Source organism: Lynx rufus, unplaced genomic scaffold, assembly GCF_022079265.1.
Source record: "Lynx rufus isolate CCGP_SWC_20201006 ecotype Redwood Valley unplaced genomic scaffold, mLynRuf1.p SCAF_1, whole genome shotgun sequence".
Classification (NCBI taxonomy): Eukaryota; Metazoa; Chordata; class Mammalia; order Carnivora; family Felidae; genus Lynx; species Lynx rufus.
Window position 1 is genome coordinate 151,331,605 of NW_025814823.1, and position 25,590 is coordinate 151,357,194.

General features: G+C 38.0%; 1 protein-coding gene across 16 annotated transcripts in view; it reads right to left on the reverse strand.

Moving 5' to 3' along the window:
- Window positions 1-7,309: 7,309 nt before the first annotated feature.
- MEF2C (myocyte enhancer factor 2C) overlaps window positions 7,310-25,590 on the reverse strand; it is a 152,282-nt gene continuing 134,001 nt past the window's right edge. For 14 of the 16 annotated variants that reach the window (XM_047088862.1, XM_047088835.1, XM_047088839.1 and 11 more), the window contains 4 exons: window positions 20,934-21,106; window positions 18,338-18,467; window positions 17,608-17,743; window positions 7,310-12,051 (listed from right to left, as the gene is read on the reverse strand). In XM_047088862.1, the coding sequence (XP_046944818.1) occupies window positions 11,730-12,051; window positions 17,608-17,743; window positions 18,338-18,467; window positions 20,934-21,106 (761 nt within the window). In that variant the 3' untranslated portion in view covers window positions 7,310-11,729. The remainder of the gene's footprint in view (window positions 12,052-17,607; window positions 17,744-18,337; window positions 18,468-20,933; window positions 21,107-25,590) is intronic. The other 2 variants (XM_047088856.1, XM_047088846.1) reach the window with 1 other exon arrangement.

A 25,590-nucleotide genomic window follows, 5' to 3' on the forward strand; every position in this document is an offset into this window, starting at 1 on the left:
GGAGTTTTTAAAAATTGAGGTAAAATTTATAGAATAGAATGCACAAATCTTTTTTTTTTTTTTGCACAGATCTTAAATGTGCAAGGAGATGAATTTTGACAAAGTATTCCAATCAAGATATACAGCATTTCTATCACCCCAGTGATATTGCCCCTTCAGTCAATCTCTACCTCCACAGTCAACTGCTGTTCTGATTTCTCTTACTGTACATGAGTTCTTTCTGTTCTCAGGGTGCAGTATAAATAGAATTATACAACATGCTCTCTTTTGTGCTCAATATAATCTTTGCACACATTTTAATGAGTGATGTTTTAATAATTATTACAATTAGCACCAACATGGATTGCATTCTGGTTTATCTAATAACTAGTCATGTAAAAATTTCTTAATTCAGACATTCAGTTTATTTTATCTCATATTTCTTGATTCTGTATTTCACAGTAACTTTCTTTTCTATTCCCAGATTTTACAAAACACGTTGTTAAAGGCAGAAGAAAACTGGGCTTTATCAAGGTAGGTGAACTTAAAAGGGCTGTTGTATATGTTCTCATGTGGTTGTCAGTATCTTTAAAGAGAATCCTGGAGAGGCTGCACCGTGTAGATGAAGTAAACCATTCTTCTGAATCCTTTCTTAATAACTGAACTCAAAGGACTCAAAGTTAGGACATCACTCATTGAGACTTCAGGGGGAGAGGTAGTAGAAAGTCTTACCCTTTGTTGTCAGTAGAACTCTGAAGTAGGGGATGTGTTTTTTGACTTGGCCAAATCGTTTATTTAACATGTTTTAATGGTAGAGTTTTATGCACGCAAAGAACATAAACCAAGATAGTAAATGCAGAGAAAAAGAAGGTAGGGAATTGTGAAAAAGTTATATTATTTTGAGCCTTCTAAATCTTACTTGGAAATCTAGCTGATGAATTAGAAAATCACATAATATCCATGCTATTTCAGCTGGTTGTTATGGATGCAGAAGTTGGTTAGGATGACACGTTTTGTGTGTTCTAGTACTCTAGCTGAATTGTTTACATGTGGGGACAGTGTATAGTGACAATGAATGAGGCAGCTGTCAGTTCAGTGGAAATCCAACCAAAGCCTTCTGATTTTTGCAGTCTTAAAATTAGGTGGCTAGATAGGATATACATATTCTGATTAGGCAGAGTAAGTTAAATATTATGGAACGAATTAAAATAGAGGTAGGTAATGACTTGGAAAATGGCAAAGAAAATGGAAATATTCTAAGAAAAGAATATTTGCGATTTAACCACAGGAGACTGTTTGCTTTAGTAAGGCTTTTTCCTGGCCAGTGTGGTCAATTGCAGAAGCGAAGTCCTAACTCTAAGGTTTCATTCTTGTCATCCAGCAGAAAGTGACAGCTGAAGAATCCTCAAGGCAATCTCACCAGTCCCGAGGTTTGCTCTACTTGCTAGCATTTCCCAAAGGCCTTTTTAGGAGAGATTTCTAAAAGTCTGTTCTATGTGGCATTTCTATTTGTTTGGAGGCCTTTTCTTCTCTACTAAAACTTTTCTTCTTCTCAATAAGTAAGCATATCCATATAGTTCAAGAATCAAAACAATATTAATAGGTATATTCTGTCAAGTCTTGCTTCCATCTTGTTGGCCCCTCTTCCCAACCCCTTGTTATTTTGGTACCTTTGTTGGTTTCTTTGTGTATGCTTCCAGTGTTTCTTTACACAAATGTTTTTGCTTCCCATATTTTTACCAGAAAGATAGCATACTATATACACTTTTTCATTATTGCTTTTTTATCTCATAATACATTTGGAAAATTTCCATATCAGGATGTAGAGGGTGTTGTGTTGTGTTCTGTTTTGTTTCTTTTATACTGTTGCATAGTATTTCATTGTGTCGATGCATCACAAGATTTTTATTTAAAAAAATTTTTTTTAAAATGTTTATTTAGGGGTGCCTGGGTGGCTCAGTCGGTTGGGCGTCCGACTTCGGCTCAGGTCACGATCTCGCGGTCCTTGGGTTGGAGCCCCGTGTCGGGCTCTGTGCTGACAGCTCAGGGCCTGGAGCCTGTTTCGGATTCTGTGTCTCCCTCTCTCTCTGACCTTCCCCCATTCATGCTCTGTCTCTCTCTGTCTCAAAAATGAATAAACGTAAAAAAAAAATTTAAATGTTTATTTATTTTTGAGACAGAGAGAGACAGAGCATGAACGGGGGAGGAGCAGAGAGGGAGAGGGAGACACAGAATCCAAAGCAGGCTCCAGGCCCTGAGCTGTCAGCACAGAGCCCGAGGCGGGGCTCAAACTCAGGGACCATGAGATCGTGACCTGAGCCGAAGTCGGATGCTTAACCGACTGAGCCACCCAGGCACCCCAAGATTTTTAAATATTCCTTTATGAATGGGCACCTTCTCAATGTTTTAATCATAAATACTACACATATAAACTTTTGCATACAAATAGGTTTGCCAATCTGAGAAGCACTCTTTTTTTTATAAAGAGAAGCAAATACATACCATATCAAATATTTATGGAATAAATGCTTGAGGATATGGTCTCTTATTGTAACTACTGCTTCTAGAAAAGTTTCTCTGTGTTGATATACTTAGCACCATTAGTAGGAAGCTTTAGGATGAATACTGCAAAGCACAGCTTTCTTTGTTTTTTTTTTTTTTGTTTTTTGTTTTAAATGTTTATTTATTTTTGAGAGAGACAGAGAGAAAGAGAGAGAGAGAGAGAGAGAGAGAGAGAGAGAAAGCATGAGCAGGGGAGGGGCAGAGAGAGAGGGAGACACAGAATCTGAAGCAGGCTCCAGGCTCTGGGCTGTCAGCACAGAGCCCGATGTGGGGCTCCAACTCAGGAGCAGTGAGATCATGACCTGAGCCAAAGTCAGATGCTTAACCAATTGAGCCACCCAGGTGCCCCAAGCACAGCTTTCTTTGTAAGGAGAAAATGTGCTTTGGGCATCAGCAAAGCGGGAGCACACCACACTGTCTTTTGGGAAAGAATGTGATAATTGCTAAGAAATAAAAAAGCACATTGTAGTCATCATAGGAAAAATCAGAACTTTGTTGCCTTCTTTTACCATTATTTTAGAGAGCAGAGTCATGTTTATTTTGAGTAACTTGTGGGGGAGTAGAGATCTGATATTTTTAGTGGTTAGCAACTATACACATCTTAACTGGGCTTCGGAGCAACCCTGTGAGTTTAGTGATAGGTGACAAAATCGATACTTAGATAACTTGACACATGCTTCTTTACTTGGGTGGGATAAAGTTGGGCTGATTCGCAACCAAGAGACTGGATGACCTCTGGAAAAACTGCATCCAGTGTCATCGAGCAGGTAGATAATGTAGGTCAAGCCCATTGCAGAAAGGAACTCGATGTATGTTAGCATCTTGCCTTCCCTCACACACCAGCTTCAGCTTCTGTTTTCTCAGGTTCCCTGGGCCATTCCAACCTTCAGGGCATTGGTGCTGTTTTCATGGAGGGGAGGCGGGGCATGGGAACTCATATGGATCCCACATTTCTAATGGTAGAGTGTTGGGTAAAGTACTTTTTAAAGTACTTTCTGCTCAGTGTGGAATTGTCCCCCTGGTAGTTCATGTTTCCTTCCTTTCAGCCCAGCCCTTGCATGAGTTACCTGAGTCAAAGGGTGATTGTCATCTCCATTTGGCCTACAGTAGAAGTTGGCTGCTAGACATGAGAATTTCAGGACTAGAGATTCTTCTCTAATTCTAAGCTGGTCAAGACTGAGTGTGATGGAGCTGGCCCTCAAAAACCAGGAAATACCACTCTAGGGCCAGAAACTGAACATTTCCCATGTGTTTTTCTAACTGTAACCTCTGCCTGGGAGAGGAGAGGTTAAGGGAATAGCTTTATTTTTGCTGATAGAGACATTTTCTCTCAGGAAATAAGAACAGTGGGCATCCAAGGGAGACAACAGTAGGGGAGCAAACTTGGCTTTCCTCTTTCATCTGAATCTTGTTTAGTAGTTGATCGGTAAGGGTAATGTACCGGAAAGATGCCGTAGGAATAGGCAAACAAAATGGAAGAAGGACTTAATTCACAAAATGAAAACTCAGACACTCTGCCTGAATAATTTTCCTTTACTAGATTCAAGAACTCTAATCAGACTCCCAAACATCACTGAAATGAAAGAACCACATAGGAATGGGGCCGAGGGGCACAAAATGTAATTGTCTGCCCTTTGGTTACGATGGTTCACGTCTGTGTTCTGCTCCCTTAGGTCTTTCCTGACCCATAAACATGCTCCGGGACTACCTGGTCTTTTAACCACCTTTCCCTTTATCCTTGACTCTGCTGGCCCCTCACACCAGCACTCTTCTTTTTTTTTTTTTTTTTAATTTTTTTTTCTACGTTTTTATTTATTTTTGGGACAGAGAGAGACAGAGCATGAACGGGGGAGGGGCAGAGGAGAGGGAGACACAGAATCGGAAACAGGCTCCAGGCTCCGAGCCATCAGCCCAGAGCCTGACGCGGGGCTCGAACTCATGGACCGCGAGATGGTGACCTGGCTGAAGTCGGACGCTCAACTGGCTGCGCCACCCAGGCGCCCCCAGCACTCTTCTTTTAATCACAAACATTGTGAAAGGTTTGTTCACACTTGCTGCCTGAAATTTCACAACATCTGCTAGACAACCTCTTTCTGCCACACCCTGTTACTGAATTGATTCTCAGATAACACCCACAGAAAAAGTCCCTTCCTCCAATCTCCTCCTTTGTGACTTCAGTAAAACATTTGACACTGTTGCATTTTTTTTTTTTTTTTTTACCTTGGAACCTCTTACCTTGACAGCACACTTTGGATTTCCTTCTGTCTAAAAGCCCCTTGACTTCTTCACGGGTCCTTTCTTCTCTAGGTCTGCCCTCTTCAACACTGTCTTCTAAATCTACTATTTCACTCACCCATGACCTTCCCCTTGACAAGTTTATTTCACGGTCATGGTGTTCACTATTATTACTTCTCTGTCAGGAACATCCAAAACTTTATCTTCAACATCAAATGGTATCCTGAGTTCAAGCCTACATTTACAACATGCTCATACTCTACTTGGATAGAAGTCAAGCCCAACATGCTGAAAAGTGAATTAATTACCTTCCTCACACAGCAGTGACCTCTCCATTTCCTATCTAGACATTACTATGATCCTAATTATTTAAGCTCAAAACTGTAAATGCTAACAATTTCTATCATCACTCCTACCATTATTAATATAATCTTTTGCTGAATTTTGACAGCTCAAACTCCAGACTTCTTCACTTGCAATTATATAATCAGATCCCAACCAACTCTTCCAGTCTTATCTCTTATTGTTCCTCTGCTGTTGGTTTGAAACCTTGGGACCTTCCTGGGTGCAATCTGAAACTGGTTTCCATACACACAGGCAAGAAGAGACTGAAGAAAGAGGCAGATGACTCCAGACTGGTAGGTGGCAGGTTTAAGGAAGGGAATTTAAGTGTGAGTCTGGTCTTTGGTGGTTCCAAGACTAGTACATCTCCACACCAGCCTGCCAGATTCTTAAGAGTCTATATAGAGGCCTTAACTGGGTGCAGTCATATATACCATCCAGTGGGTCTCAACAACACATTGCTTTCTCCAGGCTGTAGGCTGTATCCTTGAAAATGGCTCCTACTGTGGGATTGGTTGAGGGACAGGGAGTGTACTTCCAAGGACAGGGGTGAGGGTGAGGAGGCTCCAAATGCCCGGGTCCAACCTGCAGGTCAACGGGCAGTCATGTCCTCTTGATGACCTCCTCCAACACCTATACATGGCTATACTTTATTTAAACAGGATGGGCCACCATTCCTGTCCATTTTTCTCGTTTTCCCATCTCTGTGCCTGTATACCTATTTTCCTCCTTGTAGAATGCCCTCATCCAGAGCCATAATTTGTGGGACTCAGTGTGACAAGAAAATGTACTTTTTTTAAAAGAGCAGCAAAAAGATGCCCCTGAAGTCACTAAAATCAAAGCTTTGCACTTTTTTCTGTGTATCTCCTCTGTACACGCACAAACTTCACTTACAAAACACAGGTTCAAAGATGAAATTATCAAGATGATGGGGGTGCCTGATTGTGTCCAACCCTTAATTTCAGCTCTGGTCATGATCTCATGGTTCGTGAGTTTGAGCCCCACGTTGGGCTCTGCACTGACAGCCTGGAGGCTGCTTGGAATTCCTCTCTCTTCCTCTCCCTCTGCCCCACCCCCCCACCCCCAAGTACATAAACATAAAAAAGAAATTATCAAGATGGTGACAGTAGAACATGAAACTAAGTGTAGTGTCATGTGTGACTGCAGAGTCACATGTCCACAAGTCAGTCCTGCCCTCATCCATCTGGGCCTTTCTCCCTCCTACCCACCCTCCAAAGACAAGTCCAAGCCTGTCTCTGCTCGGCAAATTAAGAAGTGTTCATGCTCTGCTCTGCTCCAAAGATGACTCAAGTGGTTCCTTCCTAGCACTTTGCAGAAGTTTCTGAGAGCAGTTTCTACATGCCACTAATCTTTTAATCTCCCATTAGTTTGTAAGTTTCTTAAGAGCAAGGGCTACATCTTCATTCATCCTAGAACGCACTACGTGAACTGCACATAATAAACGTTTGCCAACAACAAATAAAAAGAATAGACAGAAAAGCACTGCTATCTTCAAGCCACATGTAATGTTTCCCCAAGCTGCATTCTTTTCCCAGCAGAGTGGAAATGACTGTCAGCACAATAGTCCAAGTTCTCCAGGTGGCTGGCCAGTGCCTTCGTTTCCCTTTTCAGTTCCGACATTAGTCTTTACGTTGGTGTCTCTAAAGACATTCCCTTTAGTAATTATTATTGAATTTTGGTAATAGATTTTTTAGTTTCTAAAAATGTATGAATTTACTAGTTTTTTCAAGTATTTAGATAAAAGCCTATGCTTTCCTGTTTTTGTTTTGTTTTGGGTAAAGAAACTATTTCGATGAAAAAAATAAATGAATCTGAAAATGCTTCCTACACATTTTAGTTTAAAAAATAATTTAACTTGTTGTGGCAGTGCTTCTCAGAATGACTTTTGGAAAATTCTCTGTGTTGAGGCAAGTTATTCAAGATCGTGATAAAGAAGTGGAACCCCTTGGTAAGAACCTTGAACTTCTCACACTGGCTGAGTACAAATATCACTCCAAGAAAGGTGATCCAGTTTATACCCTTCCCCCCCCCTTTTTTTAAGTATTTTGAGCCGAAAATTCAGAATGCTCACTTGCATTTGTGGGAGAAGCTGCTTTTTAAGAAACATGATTAAGTGGAATAAATTTAAACAGCAAAACATTGATTAAAAAAACGCACCACGGACACTGCATCACTAAGAAAGCCAGTAACTTTACTGAATTGTCTGCAAAATACAAATTATACCTTATTTCCAGCAGGAGAAACTTTTGAAAATTCCCCACTTTTATTCACTACAGACAGCTGAATTAAGTCCCTTGAGATACACAGATGTGGTTTAACTTAGTTATAACATCTTGTCATCTAGTGGCGACAAAGTCCAGCTTATGCCGCTGTGAGCCTCTATTTGAATATTTGTTGCAAATGCTTGTATGCCCTCATTTACAAGCTATTTTAATTACTGTCATGTAATGGAAACAAGTCCCCAGGAAAAGAAAAAGAAGAAAAATGATACAGCAAACCATCTGAAGCAATCCAAGTCCTATGCCTACAGTGACCCAGGTCTACTTTGCTCCGCGAGAACACTTGGTACTGCGTTCACACCACAACAGAATCTGTCACTTAGCCGACCTCTCTGAATTCAACTGAGGTATGAATCAATTTGAGGTATGAATAGGGAAGGCAAAATGCAATACCCGATTATGAAAATAACCCAAATGGACAAATTGAATGTAGAAGATCTGTGGCTTGGATTGCTCCACATCTTTGGTTAAAAACATATTAAGAAAAGCCTTTAATTACATCTGTAGTCTGAAGTGTTCTAACAGACACCAGTATTCCATCAATCTTCAAAAGATCTGTAGTGGCAGGAAATTAACGCCATGTAAGTGACATCACAGCAGATGGCACAAATGGGAACAGATGAAGTATGCCATGCTTAGGCAACAGCCTTTATTGAGGGTTCAAGTGGCTGCTTCTTTAAAAAAAAAAACTTTTTTTTAAAGAAAGAAAATACAAAACATTTACCCTCCGGAAAAACAAACAAAAGCTCATGATAAGGGGCAAAAAAAAAAAAAAATGCTATCTCTAAATTCAAAGATGGGTATGTAAGAAAAACAAACACATCAAAGTGTGAGAGGGCAGACATTCTTTTAAAAAGTGTATTGGAACTTTTTTGTTTTAGTCACCCTGAAAACGATCTGAGGATGACAGGTATCTTCATATTCATCATTATAAAATGCTAAATTCCACCTTTGGGAAAAAATAAGCCATTTTACTAAAAAACACAATTTTAAAAAAGGTTGAAATGAACAGCCTTCCACTCACCAATGCATACAATATACAGGTGGTGCAGCTTGCGTATCTTGCATGTGTTACCAGTACTGAAGCTTAATATTACCAAAAATCTTTTAAAATAGGATTAGCTATAACAATATTTGTAGCTGTGTAAAACGCTGTTTATGGTTCTTTTGCTCGCAATGAAGAATGTTGCCTAAAATGTTACCCTAGGATGGGGTATGTAAAATAACTCCCTCAGGGCTCTGCCCTAGACTCCTGAATACAAAGGATTTACTGTGATAAAAACCCAAAACCATACTAGCTTTGCAAATACAATAAATGGTAAATTACAGATAAGGTAGAAGGGTAAAGATAGACAGTGATTGTTTACAGAAAGTGACTCATCACAATAAAAATTGTGCTTCTTCTCATTAAGTCGTCTTAAAAAAATTCTCAGATTATCCCTTTGCTATCTTGCTACCACTTTATATGAATTCAGTAGTGGGAACAAGAGATGACTGGCATCCGTTTTCAAGTGATTCTGTTCTTTTCATGTTCTTATAAAACTATTGTCAGATCTGCTATAAATAGCCAAGGCTTCTGCTGGTACTTTAGCTTACTCTCTGTTCAGCATTATAAATTCACTTTTCCTTTGTTGCGGAGGCAAATTGCAGGTAAAAAATTAATATGGCTATTTTTTCGTATTTTCACATAATGACCCTTTCCCACCCACTGATAAATCTCTGCTGATATTGGTAAAGTGTTTTGAAATGACAACAACATTTGTGACATGTTTGCATATTTTATACACATCAAGTTACAAGGATGGTTGTAAGGATGGGATCAAGTATACGGTGAGGAAAATGACTTTCTTAGTTTTTCCTCCCATGTGTCAACGTGTGTGTGTGCGTGTGTGTGTGTGTTTGTGTGTGTCTGTTTTATGTTCAGGGATGATTTTCTGTTTTTCCTCTGCGTAAATGTTTTTCTTTCATGTTCCATGGATACCTGGAGTAGTGGGATATAGGAAAAGGTTGACAGATTTTTTTGTTTGTTTTCAGTATATAAAACATTAGTACAAGGCAGGCTGGCATCCTATATGGATACCACCAAAGGTGCACTGTGGTCTAATTGTGGATTTCAGATCAAGTTAAGAAAATACAGCCTAGTTAGTAAGGTCTCGGCTTTTGCCACCCAGCGGCAGCCTTTTATAGTGAGAAACACACAGCAACTATGCAAGTGAAAGAAAAGAATGGATAAGAAATGTCCTACACGTGCTATAGCAGTGTCGCTCTTCCTGTCTGGATCTTCGTGGCTGTGTATGTCAATGCACATGATTGGAGATGAATCGACAGATCTTCACATTCCAAGAGAAGGAAAATCATTCCTGGATTGAAATCTCTTTTAAACAATATATATCAACTTTTTTTTTTTTATGGCACTCACTTTTTAAAGGGTCTGAAAATTAATCCCTTATAGACGAGTATCAGACAAGAGTCATCATTATTTCTTGTAAAATTTAAAAAAAGGGACATAGAGAGGTTCTTTAATGGGATTTCTCGAAATGGCTATTAAATCTCTTTATTGAAGAAAAAATAGATGACATACATGCTTTATGCAGAAGTGACATTTGGGGGTCCTGACACACCGGGATTGTTCAACAGTCCTATATTGCTGACAAGATTGTTGAGGGTCAGTTAAAATAATTAAAAATGGATGACAAAGCAACTATCCCTTTACCTGCTTCCTTCTTGTCTAGCACCCAGTCTTTCACATTTTTCTTCTGTGGGAATTTATAACTTATGCGTTGAGTAAACGCCATATCACTTGTTTCTAGGGCCATATTTGCAGGACATGTGCCCCAACATAGCTTCTCTATTCTGGGCATATTTCTAAAAAGTGTATCAAATTCTAGGCTGAAAACCAACCAGATAATTTAAGATACGGGCAAGTTAGGGTACGCACTTACTGAATTCCAAGACGCATGGTGAAATGGTGAGATCAGAAAGGGGCCCTGCATTTGATAATAATGCAAAAACAAAACAAAAAATAGCATGAAAGAAACTCATTAGTATATACAATGGATGTCAGTTGACCCAAAAGATTGCTAATGTATTAAAAACAATTTAGGGTGTTGCAACGTGATATGTTCTAATCCCACAGGTTATCCTTTTGACAGCTGACCTTGAACTTATAAAATGTATGCAGAGTAAAAGAAAACAGAAAGAAAATAGTTACTCAAATGTGCAACTGCACAAATATACCCCCCTCCCGCTATTAAGATAACAAAACTTCTGCTATTACCATAATATTATATATATTAGAAAGCTATACACAAGCATGTTAATTTCACAGATTTTTTAAAAGATTCTTAATATTTTATATAATTAGAAATACACATTTCAAAAACAAAACTTCTACAAAGAGAAAACAGTTATCTTGGTTAGCAAAGCATGGAGTTCCTCATGGCTTAGGGTAGTGCTTTCTATACAAAAAGTCCTTTTTGGTTTTTTACAGGACTGTTTAAAATATTAGCGAAGCTATCAAGGGGGAAAAAACACATTTTGGCTTAAGTAAACTACAAAAAGCCACAAATGCTTTGCAAACTCTGTCTTACCTTTTATATGAAAATAAGCAAAATGTAATGTACATATTTTTATATTTTTATTTAATAAGAGATGCAGACCCAGATTTATTTATTTATTTAATTAAATACGTTAGCCCTCAAACTCCACATTTTTTTTTTTTTTAAATAGGTATGGTCCTCGTTTAATGGTCGTTGATCCTTTTTAATGAGTGCCATACGCCAATGATATGCGTGCAGGTTTGTGAGCGCGTTCTCGGGATGTTAGGTGACCTGGTGTGTTCCTAACATTTACCAATGGCCACCCTTTGCCGGGTCTGTCCAAAACATCTATACATTTTTCTATATGTTGCATAACAGCTGCTCTCTCTTTCAGTAAAGATCTGCCGCTTTTGGCAAATGTTTCCTTTTGTCTATTTACATGTAAATAACGTTGAACCTGCAACATGACACTATCTATTGTAACATACATTTTGCAAAGGAGCACAACAGTGAAAAGAAGTTAGCCTTAAAATCTATTTTGTACAAGTGTTCTGTTGTACAACTCAAGTGCTAAGCTTATCTCAGCATTTCTGTTTATCTTTATACTGTATCACTGAGGCAATTTAAAAGTACTTTTACAAAACAGAGTACCTGACTTTTTTTTTTCCACACACAGCACATATAATGCATATCGACCCCCCTTCCCCATTAAGGTATAGCACACACACACACTGCAAGAAAAAAAAAAAAAAACTATTAAGTAATAATCTGATCATGTTGCCCATCCTTCCGAGAGTCGCATGCGCTTGACTGAGGGACTTTCCCTTTCGTCCGGCGAAGGTCTGGTGAGTCCAATGGGGGAGTGGAATTCATTCCGGTGATCCTCTCGGTCGCTCCCGTCGTACGAACTGCTACAGCTGCTCAAGCTGTCAACAGGAGATCTCCCCGCCTCGTGGCGCGTGTGTTGTGGGTATCTCGAAGGGGTGGTGGTACGGTCTCTAGGAGGAGAAACAGGTTCTGACTTGATGTTGAGGCTTTGAGTAGAAGGCAGGGAGAGATTTGAACTCTGAGATAAATGAGTGCTAGTGCAAGCTCTGTAGGAGGAAAGGAAACCCAGTTACAGATGGAGGAGGCCTGGAGCCCCCAGGAACTCACAATTACATAACACATCAGCTTCAAGACTCGCATAGACACCAGAGCATGCCCAGAGGGAGGAGAGCGTGCTCGAAGCACTTAGGGGCATTGCCTTCTCAGAGCCATTTAGGATGCACGGTAGTAATTACAGCATTTCACTGGTCTGGGCCTCATGAATCATACCTCTAGTCTCTGACAGGCTCCCTAAACATACAGGTGACTGGCTCAGAAAGGCTTAACATGACATGCTGGAAAAAGCATTTTCTGTGTCCATGGAATTTCTCCCTAGACTACTTCCAAAATATAAGCTAAGATTTAAGATACAGTGTTTAGCCTTTGAATTAGACGCCTTTGATTTACTAATGTGTGTGTGCTGTAAAAAGCTAGTTATAGATATAAATGTTTCCCTCTGTGTAATAAGCACATGCACGTTAAGTTGTATAGTCTTCAGACAAAGTGAAGAAAGTTCACATTTCAAATGAATAAATGCACAAAATGCTACATTTATAGCTGTAAATGATGTAAATGTAATTATAACTGTATCTGGTGAAAAGATTGGAAGAGGGGAGAGAAGGAGGGGAAGGAGGTTGAAAGTTATCTGCAGAACAGTTTATTGGCTTAAAAACACTGAGACTTCCTACCCTACTAAAACTGATCAACAGTAGGACTTTCTCCATTGTTTGTCAGTTACATGGGATGAAACTGCTGTCTATTTTCCACAACTGCTTCAGCTTTATTATTGTGAATCTCTCCCTGCTGGGGTGCTTAGTAGGGTATCACTCATATTTATAATTGGCATGAGTTGAGGAATCTGGATTTGTCTAAGGAAACGTTGTTGTAAAGAACGATCTAGTGTGATTTTATCGTGTTTATATGCCTTAATCCTCATTTATTCCAGGAGATCTTCCAAAATGTGGAAGAATTTAGATACTTGAAACTCTGGAGGGAAAAGCATTAAGCCCTTAGTGTAGATTAGCAATCACAATGACTTTGATCAGGATAAACCAGAAGAACATTGCTGACATCAATTTTAAGATGCTCATACTGTTCTCACATTCTGATTGCACGGACATTCATGGCTAGAGTCAGCATTACTTGCCCATGTTGTCAAGGGAGTGCAGATACCTTTTTTAGTGAGGAGGAGGAGCTGCAGGAAAGAATAATCTATCCAGATACGCCCATTCTAAACAAAGGAAAGCCAGGCTACCTACTCCTGTATGTGATTACGTTACTTTCAAATGGAGAGAATTAGAGGACATTAAAAAGTCATTATGAGCAGGGAGAAAATGGGTATATGTTTCAGAGGAAAAAGTGGAATAACTTGGGGCCGGCTTTTTGGGAGATGTGATTCAGGCTCAAAATGTATAGAGATATAAAATTAGTCAAAATGAGTTTATCTTTGAGTGATGTTTTATACAAAAGCACCACCTACTGGCAAAGAACTACTTTCCTTCTCTTATTAATAGATGAGCTAATGTCGAGAATAACATAAAGGAGAATTATTTGTTTCCTTAGTAAGCCTTTCTTTCTCTGGCTTTTATGTGTTAGAATTAAAACAGTCTTAGCATTTACATGAAGTTACCAACATTGAGTGTATATGATTTTCAATCATCTGTTTATACTTGTCATTATTTATTTGTAGGTTTTCTTTTACAGTCGATATTAGCATATTAATTTTCTAAGAGTTTTAATTAAATAATCTTCAAATCAAGAAGATATTAAAGTGGGGGGTGACACCTGTATTTCAAAAGGATCTGTAATGGTGGACTATTTTATCTTGATTCAAAGTTACTTAGTGATTCATTTTGATGTCAGAGGAAATCATCTTTTGATTTCTGGAAGAAAGAATTTTCCTGGCTCTGGATAAGAAAGACTATTTCACTAAAATTTAATTAAATGCTTCTACTACGAGTCACACAACTCTTTAATAATGAATGTCAATTAGGAGTCTGAAAACAAAGTGGCATATCAACAAATGCTTTTGACTGCCCTCTGACATTTAGATAGCTTCTTCACAGGGAGAGAAACATGGACAATTAGAAAAAAAAATTCGGTGAGTTGGACTAGTTAGTATAAGCAGTTAATCTGGAAAAATTAAGCAAAAAATAGTATAATCAAAATGCTGCTTCTTTAACACAGCTTTTGGAAGCTGCATTACCTACTTATTTACTATATCTCCCATTGTGAACTGGCTCAGATGGGTTCTGCTGCAGGCCTTCCCCGTAAGAGATGTAATACTGATTGTTTATGCCTTCCGTAGACAAATAGGCTAGTCCCTAAGTTTACTTTTTGGTGGCATTTCATTTGACACTGAACGCATATATGAAGCATTTTGAGTAGTTCTGGGGACACTCAACCCACAGTAACGAAATGTACGTGGTAACTTCGATTCAGCTTTAGTATACTGTGGTATAGGATTCCAAATAGCATGAAATGTAATTGGCTATTGTCTGTTACCAAAGTATTATCTTGAAAAGAAAATGCATTAAAAAATCACTTAGTGGTACGCATGCTAGATTCAGATACAAGCATGTTGGTCTGCTTGCTCTTGAGAACAAAATCTTTATAGGCCCAGATAATCGTGAAATGCTCCATGTGTGTGGGTGAGAAAGAGGTGGGTGGGAGACAGAAGCCTGATGTGCAAGTTGCCCATATCAAATCCTGCTGCAAGTTTACATCTATTACAGATGCCTTCCAACTGGGAAAACACCTACCCTTCCCCACGATTGTTCAGAAGTGAAACAGAACCGGATAGTTTTGTTCAAATTTTGTACTGCCTCCGCCCAGAAATTAAACTATCGAACTATATTTAACCTAACCTTTTAAAAGTCGTCTGTAAACACCCACATCAACAACGATGATGTAAAGAAATGTTTCCAGAAAACACGTTGCTCCTTTTTATAGGTGATATGAGAAAAGTACTTAAAAATTTGAGGGTCATTTTCTCAAATCTCCATATTCAAATGACACTTAACCCTTGAGGGCCAAGTTCCTTCGGCCAATCATCTCTGCTTCCTACATCAAATCAATGTATGCCATTTATCTGCCTTGGTTAGATAAAATCAGATGCTAGACAGTGTTAGAAGTACAGTTTCGGAGTTAAAGGCATTTCCATCAACAAAACAGAAGAGTCCTTTTATACTCTTAATTTTGGGAAAGAATTGTGGTGACCATCTTGGGCTGTTGGGAATAGCCAAGCCACTCTGGAGGCAGTATCTACTTTGAACACTGTTATCTGTCCAAAGGAATGTGAACTCACCACACAAGAGCATGAGGCTACTTTAGCCTAAAAAGATACTTATTTTTTAAATTAATTAACACTGTAAGGAATTAAGGCACCCCATATAATTTATTAATATAAATATTACAACTTGGGAGTTTTTTTTTTAAAACAGTTTAACATTTAATTGTGTAAACATGGGCTAGTCCATTTGAAGGGACCCATTTTTAAAAAGCTACCCTGTGTGTGTGTATGTGTTATGACAGAGAGAGACAGAGAGAGAGAGAGAGAGAGAGAGAGGGAGAAAGAGGAAGAAAGGAAGGAAGGAAGGAAGGAAGGAAAGAAGGAAGGAAAGAAGGAAGGAAAGAAGGAAGGAAAGAAGGAGGGCCATCCAAGATTAGAAGGGCTGAAGGGGGTATTCTATCTGAGGAATAAGGGAAGTGATTAAATACAATAAAAACTCATAGCCTAATTATGCACCATGATAACCGTTGCTGAAAGAAACCGGAACTAAACAAAATGCTTCATCCTTGGCTGTTGCCATTCGGTTCCTCTCTAGGCCAGTCCTCTCCTTTCTCATTTACTAAAGCCTTTATTAAGGGCAGCAGAGAATCAGACTCTTCACATGCAAAAAAAGGGACTTTTAAAATTATGGTATAGTTAAAACACATAAGTGTGTTTTATATATAAAATGCAAATTTTCAGGTGTTACTAATAACAAAAGAAAGCCACATTCAAAGCAAATACTGTGGCTCTTAACATTGATAATTTCTAAGGAAATCCAATCCTCTAATGGATGAATTTTGTGAAAAGTGAGAAGTAAACAACTACCCTGATTTTTGTCAAGAAGCACATACAGTGGACTCACTGCTTAGCCATAGCAGAGCAATGTCACCTGTATGTATTTTAAGATTGCCATGATGGTACGATGTACTTAGGGATAATTACCTTAAAAAGTTATTGCAATAAATGTCTACTTGCATAGTTAACATTTCTGAGAAAACTTAAAAAGTCCTAAAAAGAGAAACCCTTTAGCAATATTTAATTTAAAAGAGAAACCCTATATCAATATTTAATATATCTTCAAAGCTAACAATCTTTTAAGAAAGCACAGCAACAATGTCGTGTGAATTTATTTTATGGTTTACATGAAAGTTTAGATTTTCAACAATAGTGATTAGTGGGCAGGATACAGACAGGCAGTGAATGGGGGAAGACTCCATTACTAGAGCACTAATCTATGTGAAATAGATTCCATATGAAAGCTAGGAGGGCAGCGAGGGGTAAGAGATGCGGTTGTGATGTCAATCAGTGATTTTTATTGTAATCAGTGTTTTTAGACTCATTATCTCTTTAGAAACAGAAGTATAGAACTAACTAGATCTTCTAACCAAATGGCTCAGCAGGAAAAAGTGAGGTAGACACACAGAATGTTTCTAAAATACAAAGATTTATCTTTCAATATTTTATATCTTCCTAGTATTTTTCTTCTGAAGATGAACTGCAGTTTTGGAGTTATTATGTCAACTGAAAGGCAGATCTTTGATTCATGTTTTAAACTTAAGAAAGCTATTTGTTTGACACAAAGTGTGAATTATGAAGTCAGTGCTTTTTAAAGGTTTGCACATTTCTACAGATAAATGACAGGAGTCATTTCTATGATAAAGACATTTCTCAAAGTTACCACAAGGGGGCAGAAATACACATATTCTGATTTCAGAAAACAACAGAAATTATTTTTATACCCAAATTTAGGTAATTAGTATATATATGTACACATACATATACATTTTTATTTATACAATGTCTACAAATATACAACCATACTATGAATGCATTATTATAACTCTATGAAATCTGTATATCAATAGAATAATAGATCCTGTGAGCACTAGGTTAATGTTAGCATGACTATATGGTTTACGTTAAGTGATAAGGATTCCCAAATATCTCAAAAATGTTAAGAACTTTTAAGTGCCTTCTTATGTCCCACATGAGCTACATGAAAAGTTAACTAAATGAAATTTTGTCATTGACCCAAGTGGAAATCAGTATAGCCTAAAACAATAGGGAAATAATTTACCTCATTATCACAGGGCTCCCCTCCTCTTAAAAAATAAGCCAAGTAATATTAAACCTGCTTGAAAGATACCTATCTGATCATTGCTTTCCGATTTCGATAAAGTAGGATTGTACCTCCTTTAATGGGACCTTAGAGCGCAGTATTTAGAGATTGCCATTTGTCACTTAAAAATGCCTTCTGAAAGTGTTTTATGAGAGAAATAATATTGCTTACCCCAGCTGACTGAGGGCGGATGGCGGCATGTTATGTAGGTGTTGCTGTTGCCAGCCAGTTACTGACCCAAGATGAAGGGCGCTGGCGGTGTTGAACCCAGACAGAGATGACAGGTCTGCACTACTCAGAGAGTACTCTAGATGAACAAATAAAATAAGGGAAAAGACTTAATTTGGAAATTATAAAATGGTAAATAAACATTTCCAATTAAAAATATTCTATTAGTGCTATTTAATGATCATTATAAATTCTCTCATTTTGGGGGGGAGAAGGAGATAGAGCATCAGGAGCAATTTTGATTTAAAAGAGATACATATCATATACTGAAAAATAAGTATTCCACGAGAGCTTTGAAGGACAACCGCCTGAAATTTTAATTTATTAGAAGTACAATCCGGCATTACAGCATACACATATTTGATGATCTAGAAATGTTGTTTTAAACAATTCTAAGAAAGTGAGCTTTCTATTACATCAAGAAATAATGGCTCATTTTCCTTGAAATTGGTCTTTTATATTGAATTCAGGTTGGGTTAATAAAAACTTTCACTTAAGAAAGAAAAACATGGATATTTATTTTGTCTGAGCAAGAAATAGGTAACATACAGTCTCTGGATGCCACAGGTACTACCTGAAGCTTCCTAACAGACTGAAAGGTAGTATCTTTTTTCATCTTGCTTTTTAATAAAAAGTATTTAATGTACTATTTGAACATGGCAAAGCTACTCACCGGTACCATATGTTGTTGAAATGGCTGATGGATATCCTCCCATCCCTTGTCCTGGTAAAGTAGGAGTTGCTACGGAAACCACTGGGGTAGCCAATGACTGAGCAGACTGGGAGTTATTTATCCTTTGATTCTTTTAAAGTAAATAAAGAGACATTATTGACAGAATTTTTTAAAAGTTAAAAATGTTAGATTTCAGTATTAGTTTTGCACATAACGAGATAACTTGGTACAAATCTCCTGAAATTAATCGTTTAACATGTGTCTCTATGAACTCTGCCAACCCTATCATTTACAATCCTTCAAGAGACCAGTTGTTGCCATAGTAACCCATTACATCAGTATCTCCTAGGCAACTGAACTAGTAACAAGTACCATAAGCTTTATTATGAGTAAAAACAGACTATGTTGAAAACTGATGAAATATGTATACTGTACTTCCATTGTTTCAGTTTTTATTCAAATGCAAATTAAAAAAAAATTAAAATCAACCATGGTAGTTTTTATGTTCAGTTCTATATACAGCAGAGCAGATGGGCACATTTCATGCTATACTCTGACCAGCAGGTGGTGCTCTGACCACTTTTTTCAGATTCTTCTAAACTTCCCTCAGAACTACATGGCAAACCAGCTATCATGTGTATTTAACTACTTACAGCAAGAAGATTAAAGATTCACATACATTTAAAGATCATGAGACTTTAATTCTTAGAAAAATAAGTATCTTCGTGGTTTAAATAACTAAGGAAATTATTTTCGTTTGAATTTTACTATAAATCAGGTCTTAAAATAAACTGAAAACATGGTCTTCACTTACAAAGGTTGAGACAGAAAAATAAATACCCTGATATTCTTTTCACCTGTGTGTGGTACTTGAAATTAATGGCCCCGAAACAGAATTAATGTTGACATATTATGGTAACTTCCGATATCTTCCCATTTTGCTAGAGCCACTCCACCTAAAAGTCACCTTGGGTTTCTCCTTACATGTATCATTTAAGGGAAGTTCTCTTTCTACTTACCAAAAGCAGGTCGACATCCTCAGACTGAGAGCATGGGGAAGGAGTTTTATTAATTAGTGTCTGTAAATATTTATAACTGGGCAAAACCTTTTCAACAAAAGGCAAAGCATCTTCTGATAGACACAACAGTTTAAACACTTTTAAAACCCAGACTCTAAAGATAACTCCTTACAAAGACATTCTTTGTTTCACTTAATGAGCGGTTTGTCTCAAATGTGAAGACAATCTATCTAGTTTTCCGCACAGGTCAGTGTCTCAAACTTCATTATTTCAGTACCACGTTTTGGAAAAAAAAAAAAAAAAAAAAGCTTGTATTTTGAGACTCCACTCATGGAGCACTGGAGGCGGGGGTGGGGGGGACCTGCACCTGGCCACCAGTGAGAGGCTGTACTGACCACTCACAGGATTCCTGGGAGAACATCAGTTTTAAGGAACTTGGAATAAACCTGCTGATAGAGACAGCCTGCCCCGTATGGCCCACACTGCTTGGCTATGGCCCCGTGGGAGGTTTTATTTATTAGACTCAGTCCTTTCCGAAGGGAATGTTGCATATTATGTGATTTTTGGGGGGGGGTTGATATTCAAAATTAATCTGCACTGTGCCATAATAAACTAATCAGCTTGCAGGACTGTTTTACCGTGAAGCCTGCCACAGAGCACAGAAAGGAAAAAAAGAGAAATGTGTTTGCAGAATGGTCTAAATTTGTCTACCGAATCTTGGTTTTAAATGTTCTCGCTCTTAAGCAAAGCTAATTTGGAGAACACTGATGTAAGTCTCTTTGTTGTTGAATTTGGCCCCACAATCATTATCTTCATCTTAGCCTGCAGACCCAGGAGAAAGACAAATGATGGAGTCCGGGGATGTTGCTTGTATTTCTTATTTATTTATTTCTTATTTAATTTTTTCTTACAGTGTCAACTTTTTTTGTTGTTGTAAAATATAACCTTTGTTCTCATAATGCGTAGGATTTTAAAACAATTTGCTTTTGAGAGGTAGCTATTTGCATGAAGCACATATATGGAAATATGAATTGAGGCAGAGCACAGGCACATGATGTATTAAGCATTATCACTGCAATATACCTAAGAAAAGAATGGCCAATTCACAGGAGAATGTTCATGTAGAAATTATGGAAAAGATTTTTGGTTGTCAGTACCTTGAGGACATAACTAGATCAACATTATAAAATCTGTTATGAAACTCCCTATTCTGTGAGTTTGATTCTACCATTGGTCAAATTGTATGCAACATAAGCAGAGTAATAAGCAATGATTTTTTTCTAATTATAAATTGGAGAGCTTAAAAGGAAATGGTTTCTTTGCCTCAGAACACCAGTTTTATAGTGAAGTTTATTGGATGTTGGTTTTTTTTTTTTTGTTTTTTTTTAACATGGAAAAGGGAAATGCGAACCAGTTACCAGAAATAATGGCTAAATACAAACAGGGCTCCAGCAATAGCATTGATATGTTAATTTTCTAGGAGCACTTAAGTAATTCAAAATGTTAGACAAATACAAAAACAGCAAAACATATACAAAACATTATCAACATTTATTTAAAATGTAGTTTCGCATTACCACTGATGGCATCGTATTCTTGCTGCCTGGTGGAATAAGAACTCGGAGATCTGGTTTACGGTTATTCATCCCTAAATTCATGGGGGGAGGAGATTTTGCTTGCATATTCTTGTTCAAGTTACCAGGTGAGACCAGCAGACCTGGTGAGTTTCGGGGATTGCCATATCCGTTCCCTGTTAACACAAAACAATGAAAGCCCTCAGGGAGAAATCTAGACTCAAGAATGTTTCTACAGGATACACTATATGAGATGAAAAATAAAAGTTTAACAAGGTATGACTTATAAAATAGTCTGTGGGATGACCAACTTAGCCTCCACGTGAAGGTAACCCAGTTAGTTTTTTTTTTTTAAACATTCTCTAAAGGAAGATTAAAAATGTTTAACGAGAAGACAGCTAATCTATACCAACTTGCTCAGAAATCAGCATATACTTTTTTTCCATTAAAAAAATTTGGGAAGAAAGTCAGACCGTCTTCGTTCAGGGTCTAAGAAAAGCACAGAATCTGCCCTGCACTTTAATTGACTAGCTTGGCAAAGGCCTGGGCTGGCGTGACTCACTCTTTCAGTTCAGTGGTTTGGGTTTTATTTTGTGTGTCTGTGTGTCCTTAAGTGAAGAGAGGGCATACCAGTAAGACTATCATTTCGAGGACATGCAGGGACAGTAGGCTCTTCCACAGTTTGCTGTTGACTTCCCCTTTTCTTTGAGTGGTTTCTCCCTCTGGTCCTCTTATGTCGGGTTTGCTCTCCTCACAAGTTCCGTGTATGACCCTGACAGCTTGCTTTCCTGTTCACACAGAATTTCAAAATGCAGGACTCCTACTTAGGAGCTGAAATGAAGGGTTGATGCCTCCAAAAGTACTGCTTCACCAAGGCACAGGGATAGTCATCTGATGTGAACAGTGAAGGGGTTTTCTTAGATCTCTGATGCTCAACGCCCTACTAACAGAAACGGATATCTGAAGGATGCCATTTCTCATAATTCAAAATATACTGCTCCATGACAGGAAAAGCTACGGAAGGAGTTGAGGCAACATTAACTGAGGCAGAATGTCATCTGTTGGCTTCATTCATGGCCTCTGATTGGGGAATAAGAGAAACCCACTACCCGACTCTACAATCCTTGGCTGTAAAACTAGATGTTTGTTTTCTGAAGCACTTTAAAGGAGACAATCAAACCTCGCTGTTACGGTTGGTCATCATTATCATTATCCTAAAACACAAGTGTCTATTACTCCAGGATGAATGATACTGTGTGCTACCCCATGAGAAGGCAAGGACGTGGCCCCAGTCCTCAAAGGCCTTGCAATTCCTTTATGGTAATCCAATACGCACATGTGTGAGATGTACAAACCAAGACAAGGCAGCCTAGGGAGAGATGCCCACAGAGTAATCCAGATTAAGTGTTATTGAGTTCCCAGGAGGGAAGAGATTATCCAATAAAGATTCACCTAAGAGGCAGGAACTGATATGGGCCTTGAAAAAAGAGAAGGGACAGTAAGACACACTGGGCTTGTGACTGGGCTGTGGGAAAGGGTTGAGGTGGGAAATTACAGAGCACGAGTCGGGGGGCACTGTGAGCAATCTGGCTAGAAGGGAACTCCTAAAAAGAGAGGAGTGTCGAAGACCTTGGAGGGACGTGGAGATCTTGGATTCCAGCCCGACACACCTTGGTTGTAAATGGTGGCAATGCAGATCCGTGAAGGTCACAGAGCAGAAGTAGGACAAAGGCCTCTAAGTGGACAGAGAGATCTACTGGCCCTGGCGTATCCTGTAATTAGAAAGGCCTGGGAGTATGGGGCACTGATGGTGTGAGCTAGAGGTGATGAGGGACTGGGAAGGCAAAGCACAGGCATATTTCAGGAAATATTTAGGGAAACATTTTTTGAATTAGAATACATTTGAGGCATACTGTGTAGAGCACATTTGTTCTTCATATCCCATTCATTTACCTGTCTCATTTTATGCATGAATAAACAGGCTGAATATATAACAAATAACTACAAGATTAAATCTGTCAATCGGATCATCCGTAAAATTCTCCAAGTTACTGGGGGGGGGGGATTAAAAATAAATGAACCCCCCCCCCAACACGTGTCAAGTACACAGAAGTTGCTTAGGAAATGTTGGTTGAATTTGAATATAAATTACTTCTATAAGAAAACTTCATTGAAAGAAGCTAAATCCTCTATAGCCAGCTAAATATGTCAACAGCCAAAATTTTCTTTTCCAGTTAATTTGGATAGTTTTTGGTGGCAAAAGTTATCATATGAAACAACTACATTTACCTTATTTCACTAGGAGAGATACAAAGAACATGTTCACTTACAAAAATTCTTGACAAAATAGTTTATATTTAATGTGTCTTAATTGAATCATTCTTGCAAATATGTTAAGGCTCTAGTTTTAATTAAGATATTCTACTGGATAAAAAGAGACTGAGAGAACGAAGACAAAATGTGCACTACACTTTCCTGTCAGCTGAAGTTCAGTCTGATACACTCAATACATATGTCACTTATCTGTTAAGCCTGCGTGAGATCTGGTTTAAATAAACAATTAAATGGAAAATTAGGTGGGTAATTTCAAAAGAAGGGGGGAAAAAGTCAGTTAAGCAGTGCAATGAAGCTTGAATAGATCAGAAGAAACTAAAACCCTGGCTTGGTAGATGCCAATACTGGTTTGCATGGAGGAGTTATTTTGCTAAAAGGAAGTAAAACCGCTTTGTGAAATGTGTTGTCCTGTGATATGACAAACACTGGGCCAGTGTGTGAAAATGGAAATGCTTCACAGAGGCTCTGAGAAAAGGTTTCTTTTTTGAAAATTAAAAAAAAATTTTTTTTCTACAGTAAACTCTGAGAAATTCCAACAAAGCCTACATCTTTCTGCCCACATTTTTAAACAATGACTTAGGGCAGCAGGAAAAAAAAAGTAAACATATATTATAGTTTTTCATCCAATAAATGCCTCAAAAATGGATTTGAAAAGCATTCTATTTTTCTCTTGGAATATTTCCTGTTATTTGGAAATTATACCATTTTAGAAGATTAGTCACATATTTTAAGGTGTTTACATTTTGAATATAAAATATTTTGAACCACGATGACACTTCTTAAATCCATATTTTTAGAGCACAAAGTTATTTTTAAGAACAAATAAATTCTGCCTTTTACCGGTGAATTTCTGCTGTTTTTAGCATATTGTGCCAGCTAGCATTTTGGAGCCGTATAATAACCATTTCTGTTTCCAGCCACCAAGTTGTTATTCTTTTGGCATAATATAGATTCAGGAATGCAAGACTGTGGATCCTAAACCAGCGATATAGAAACCTATCATTTGAAAATCAATGATGAATACATGCGTGTGGTTTACTGCTAAGAAGAGCCTGCATTTAAACTGGCTTGGAAACCACGGGCCTCCTCGCTCAGAACGCTGTGGCCTGCGTTGAGGCTGTTGTCCTCCCTTAAGATAAATTCACCAAAGAGAACGGTCTCATTCAAAGTCGGGGGTCAGGGAGGTGGCAAATTACTCAAGTTAATTTCTCGGTAATGTTCTAATATTCAGATTCAACCTTTCCTCATGCCATGTTTTAAAATTACCTTCTGCCTGGACAATGATCAATTCAGATGTGACTGTATGCAGATGTCACATTCTCCTGACCACTTTAAAAGCACAAAAATTATAAAGCGTGAGTGAATGGATTTCCTGATTATAGATTATAAGAAAATGAAGAACAGACCAACTTTAGAGTCCGTTCGTTTTATAGTTTGATTTGATTAAAAATATTGTTTCACATAAAATGAAACAAGTTAAGCACAATATAATTTGTATGAAGGATAACAGAATCTACCTCGATTGGTTACACGTTTCTAAACATGCATATTAAAACTAGTGTAAATATACAAAACTTGAAATGTGGTGTTAGGAGAAAAAAATTTTTTTCTCTCCAGTTAACTTGAAAACACTTGCTGCTTTTTTTTTTATTGACTCCTATTTTAAGAAGTTGTAAATTCAAAGAACATATTCCTGGCTTAAGATGTTGTGAGGAGGACATTTTGCCTTGTCTCACAGAGCTCAATTGAGTATGTAGCTCTCTTTGAGCCCAAAGTTCTAAAACTTTCTCTTACTTGGATGTTTAGACATGAATCTTTTCTTTTTCCTCCCAGGACTTTCAGTTATAAATACAAGCATGAAAAACTAATAAGCACAAAACAGAAACTAGTCTTTATGGACCGAGGCTAATTTTTTCATTGGCAAAATCTTTTTTTTCAGTCTCCCAAATTGTCATGTCTGACTAGCTTCATCTCTCAGCTCCCTACCCAATCAGATACCAAATCTTGTTAAATTTTCTTGAGAAACGCCTCTCTCCATCTCCACTGCCACCATCCTCGGTAAGGCTTTCATCACCATTTGACTAAGTCTTTGATCAGGGTCCCTGGTCTCCAGTTGAAAGGTTCTTCGCCAGGACTTAAGATGAGCTTCACACTGTAAGCTCCTCTAAATCTGTATGCCAACTTTTGTGCATATGTGTGATAATGAATCTGATGTATGATCTCAAGATTTTCTCTAAAAATGTTTTTAAAGTGCTGCTTCTATCATGTTACTTTTTCCGTCCATACTTAACACTGTTGGGCCAGGGCCCTGCTTGACTCTCAGAAC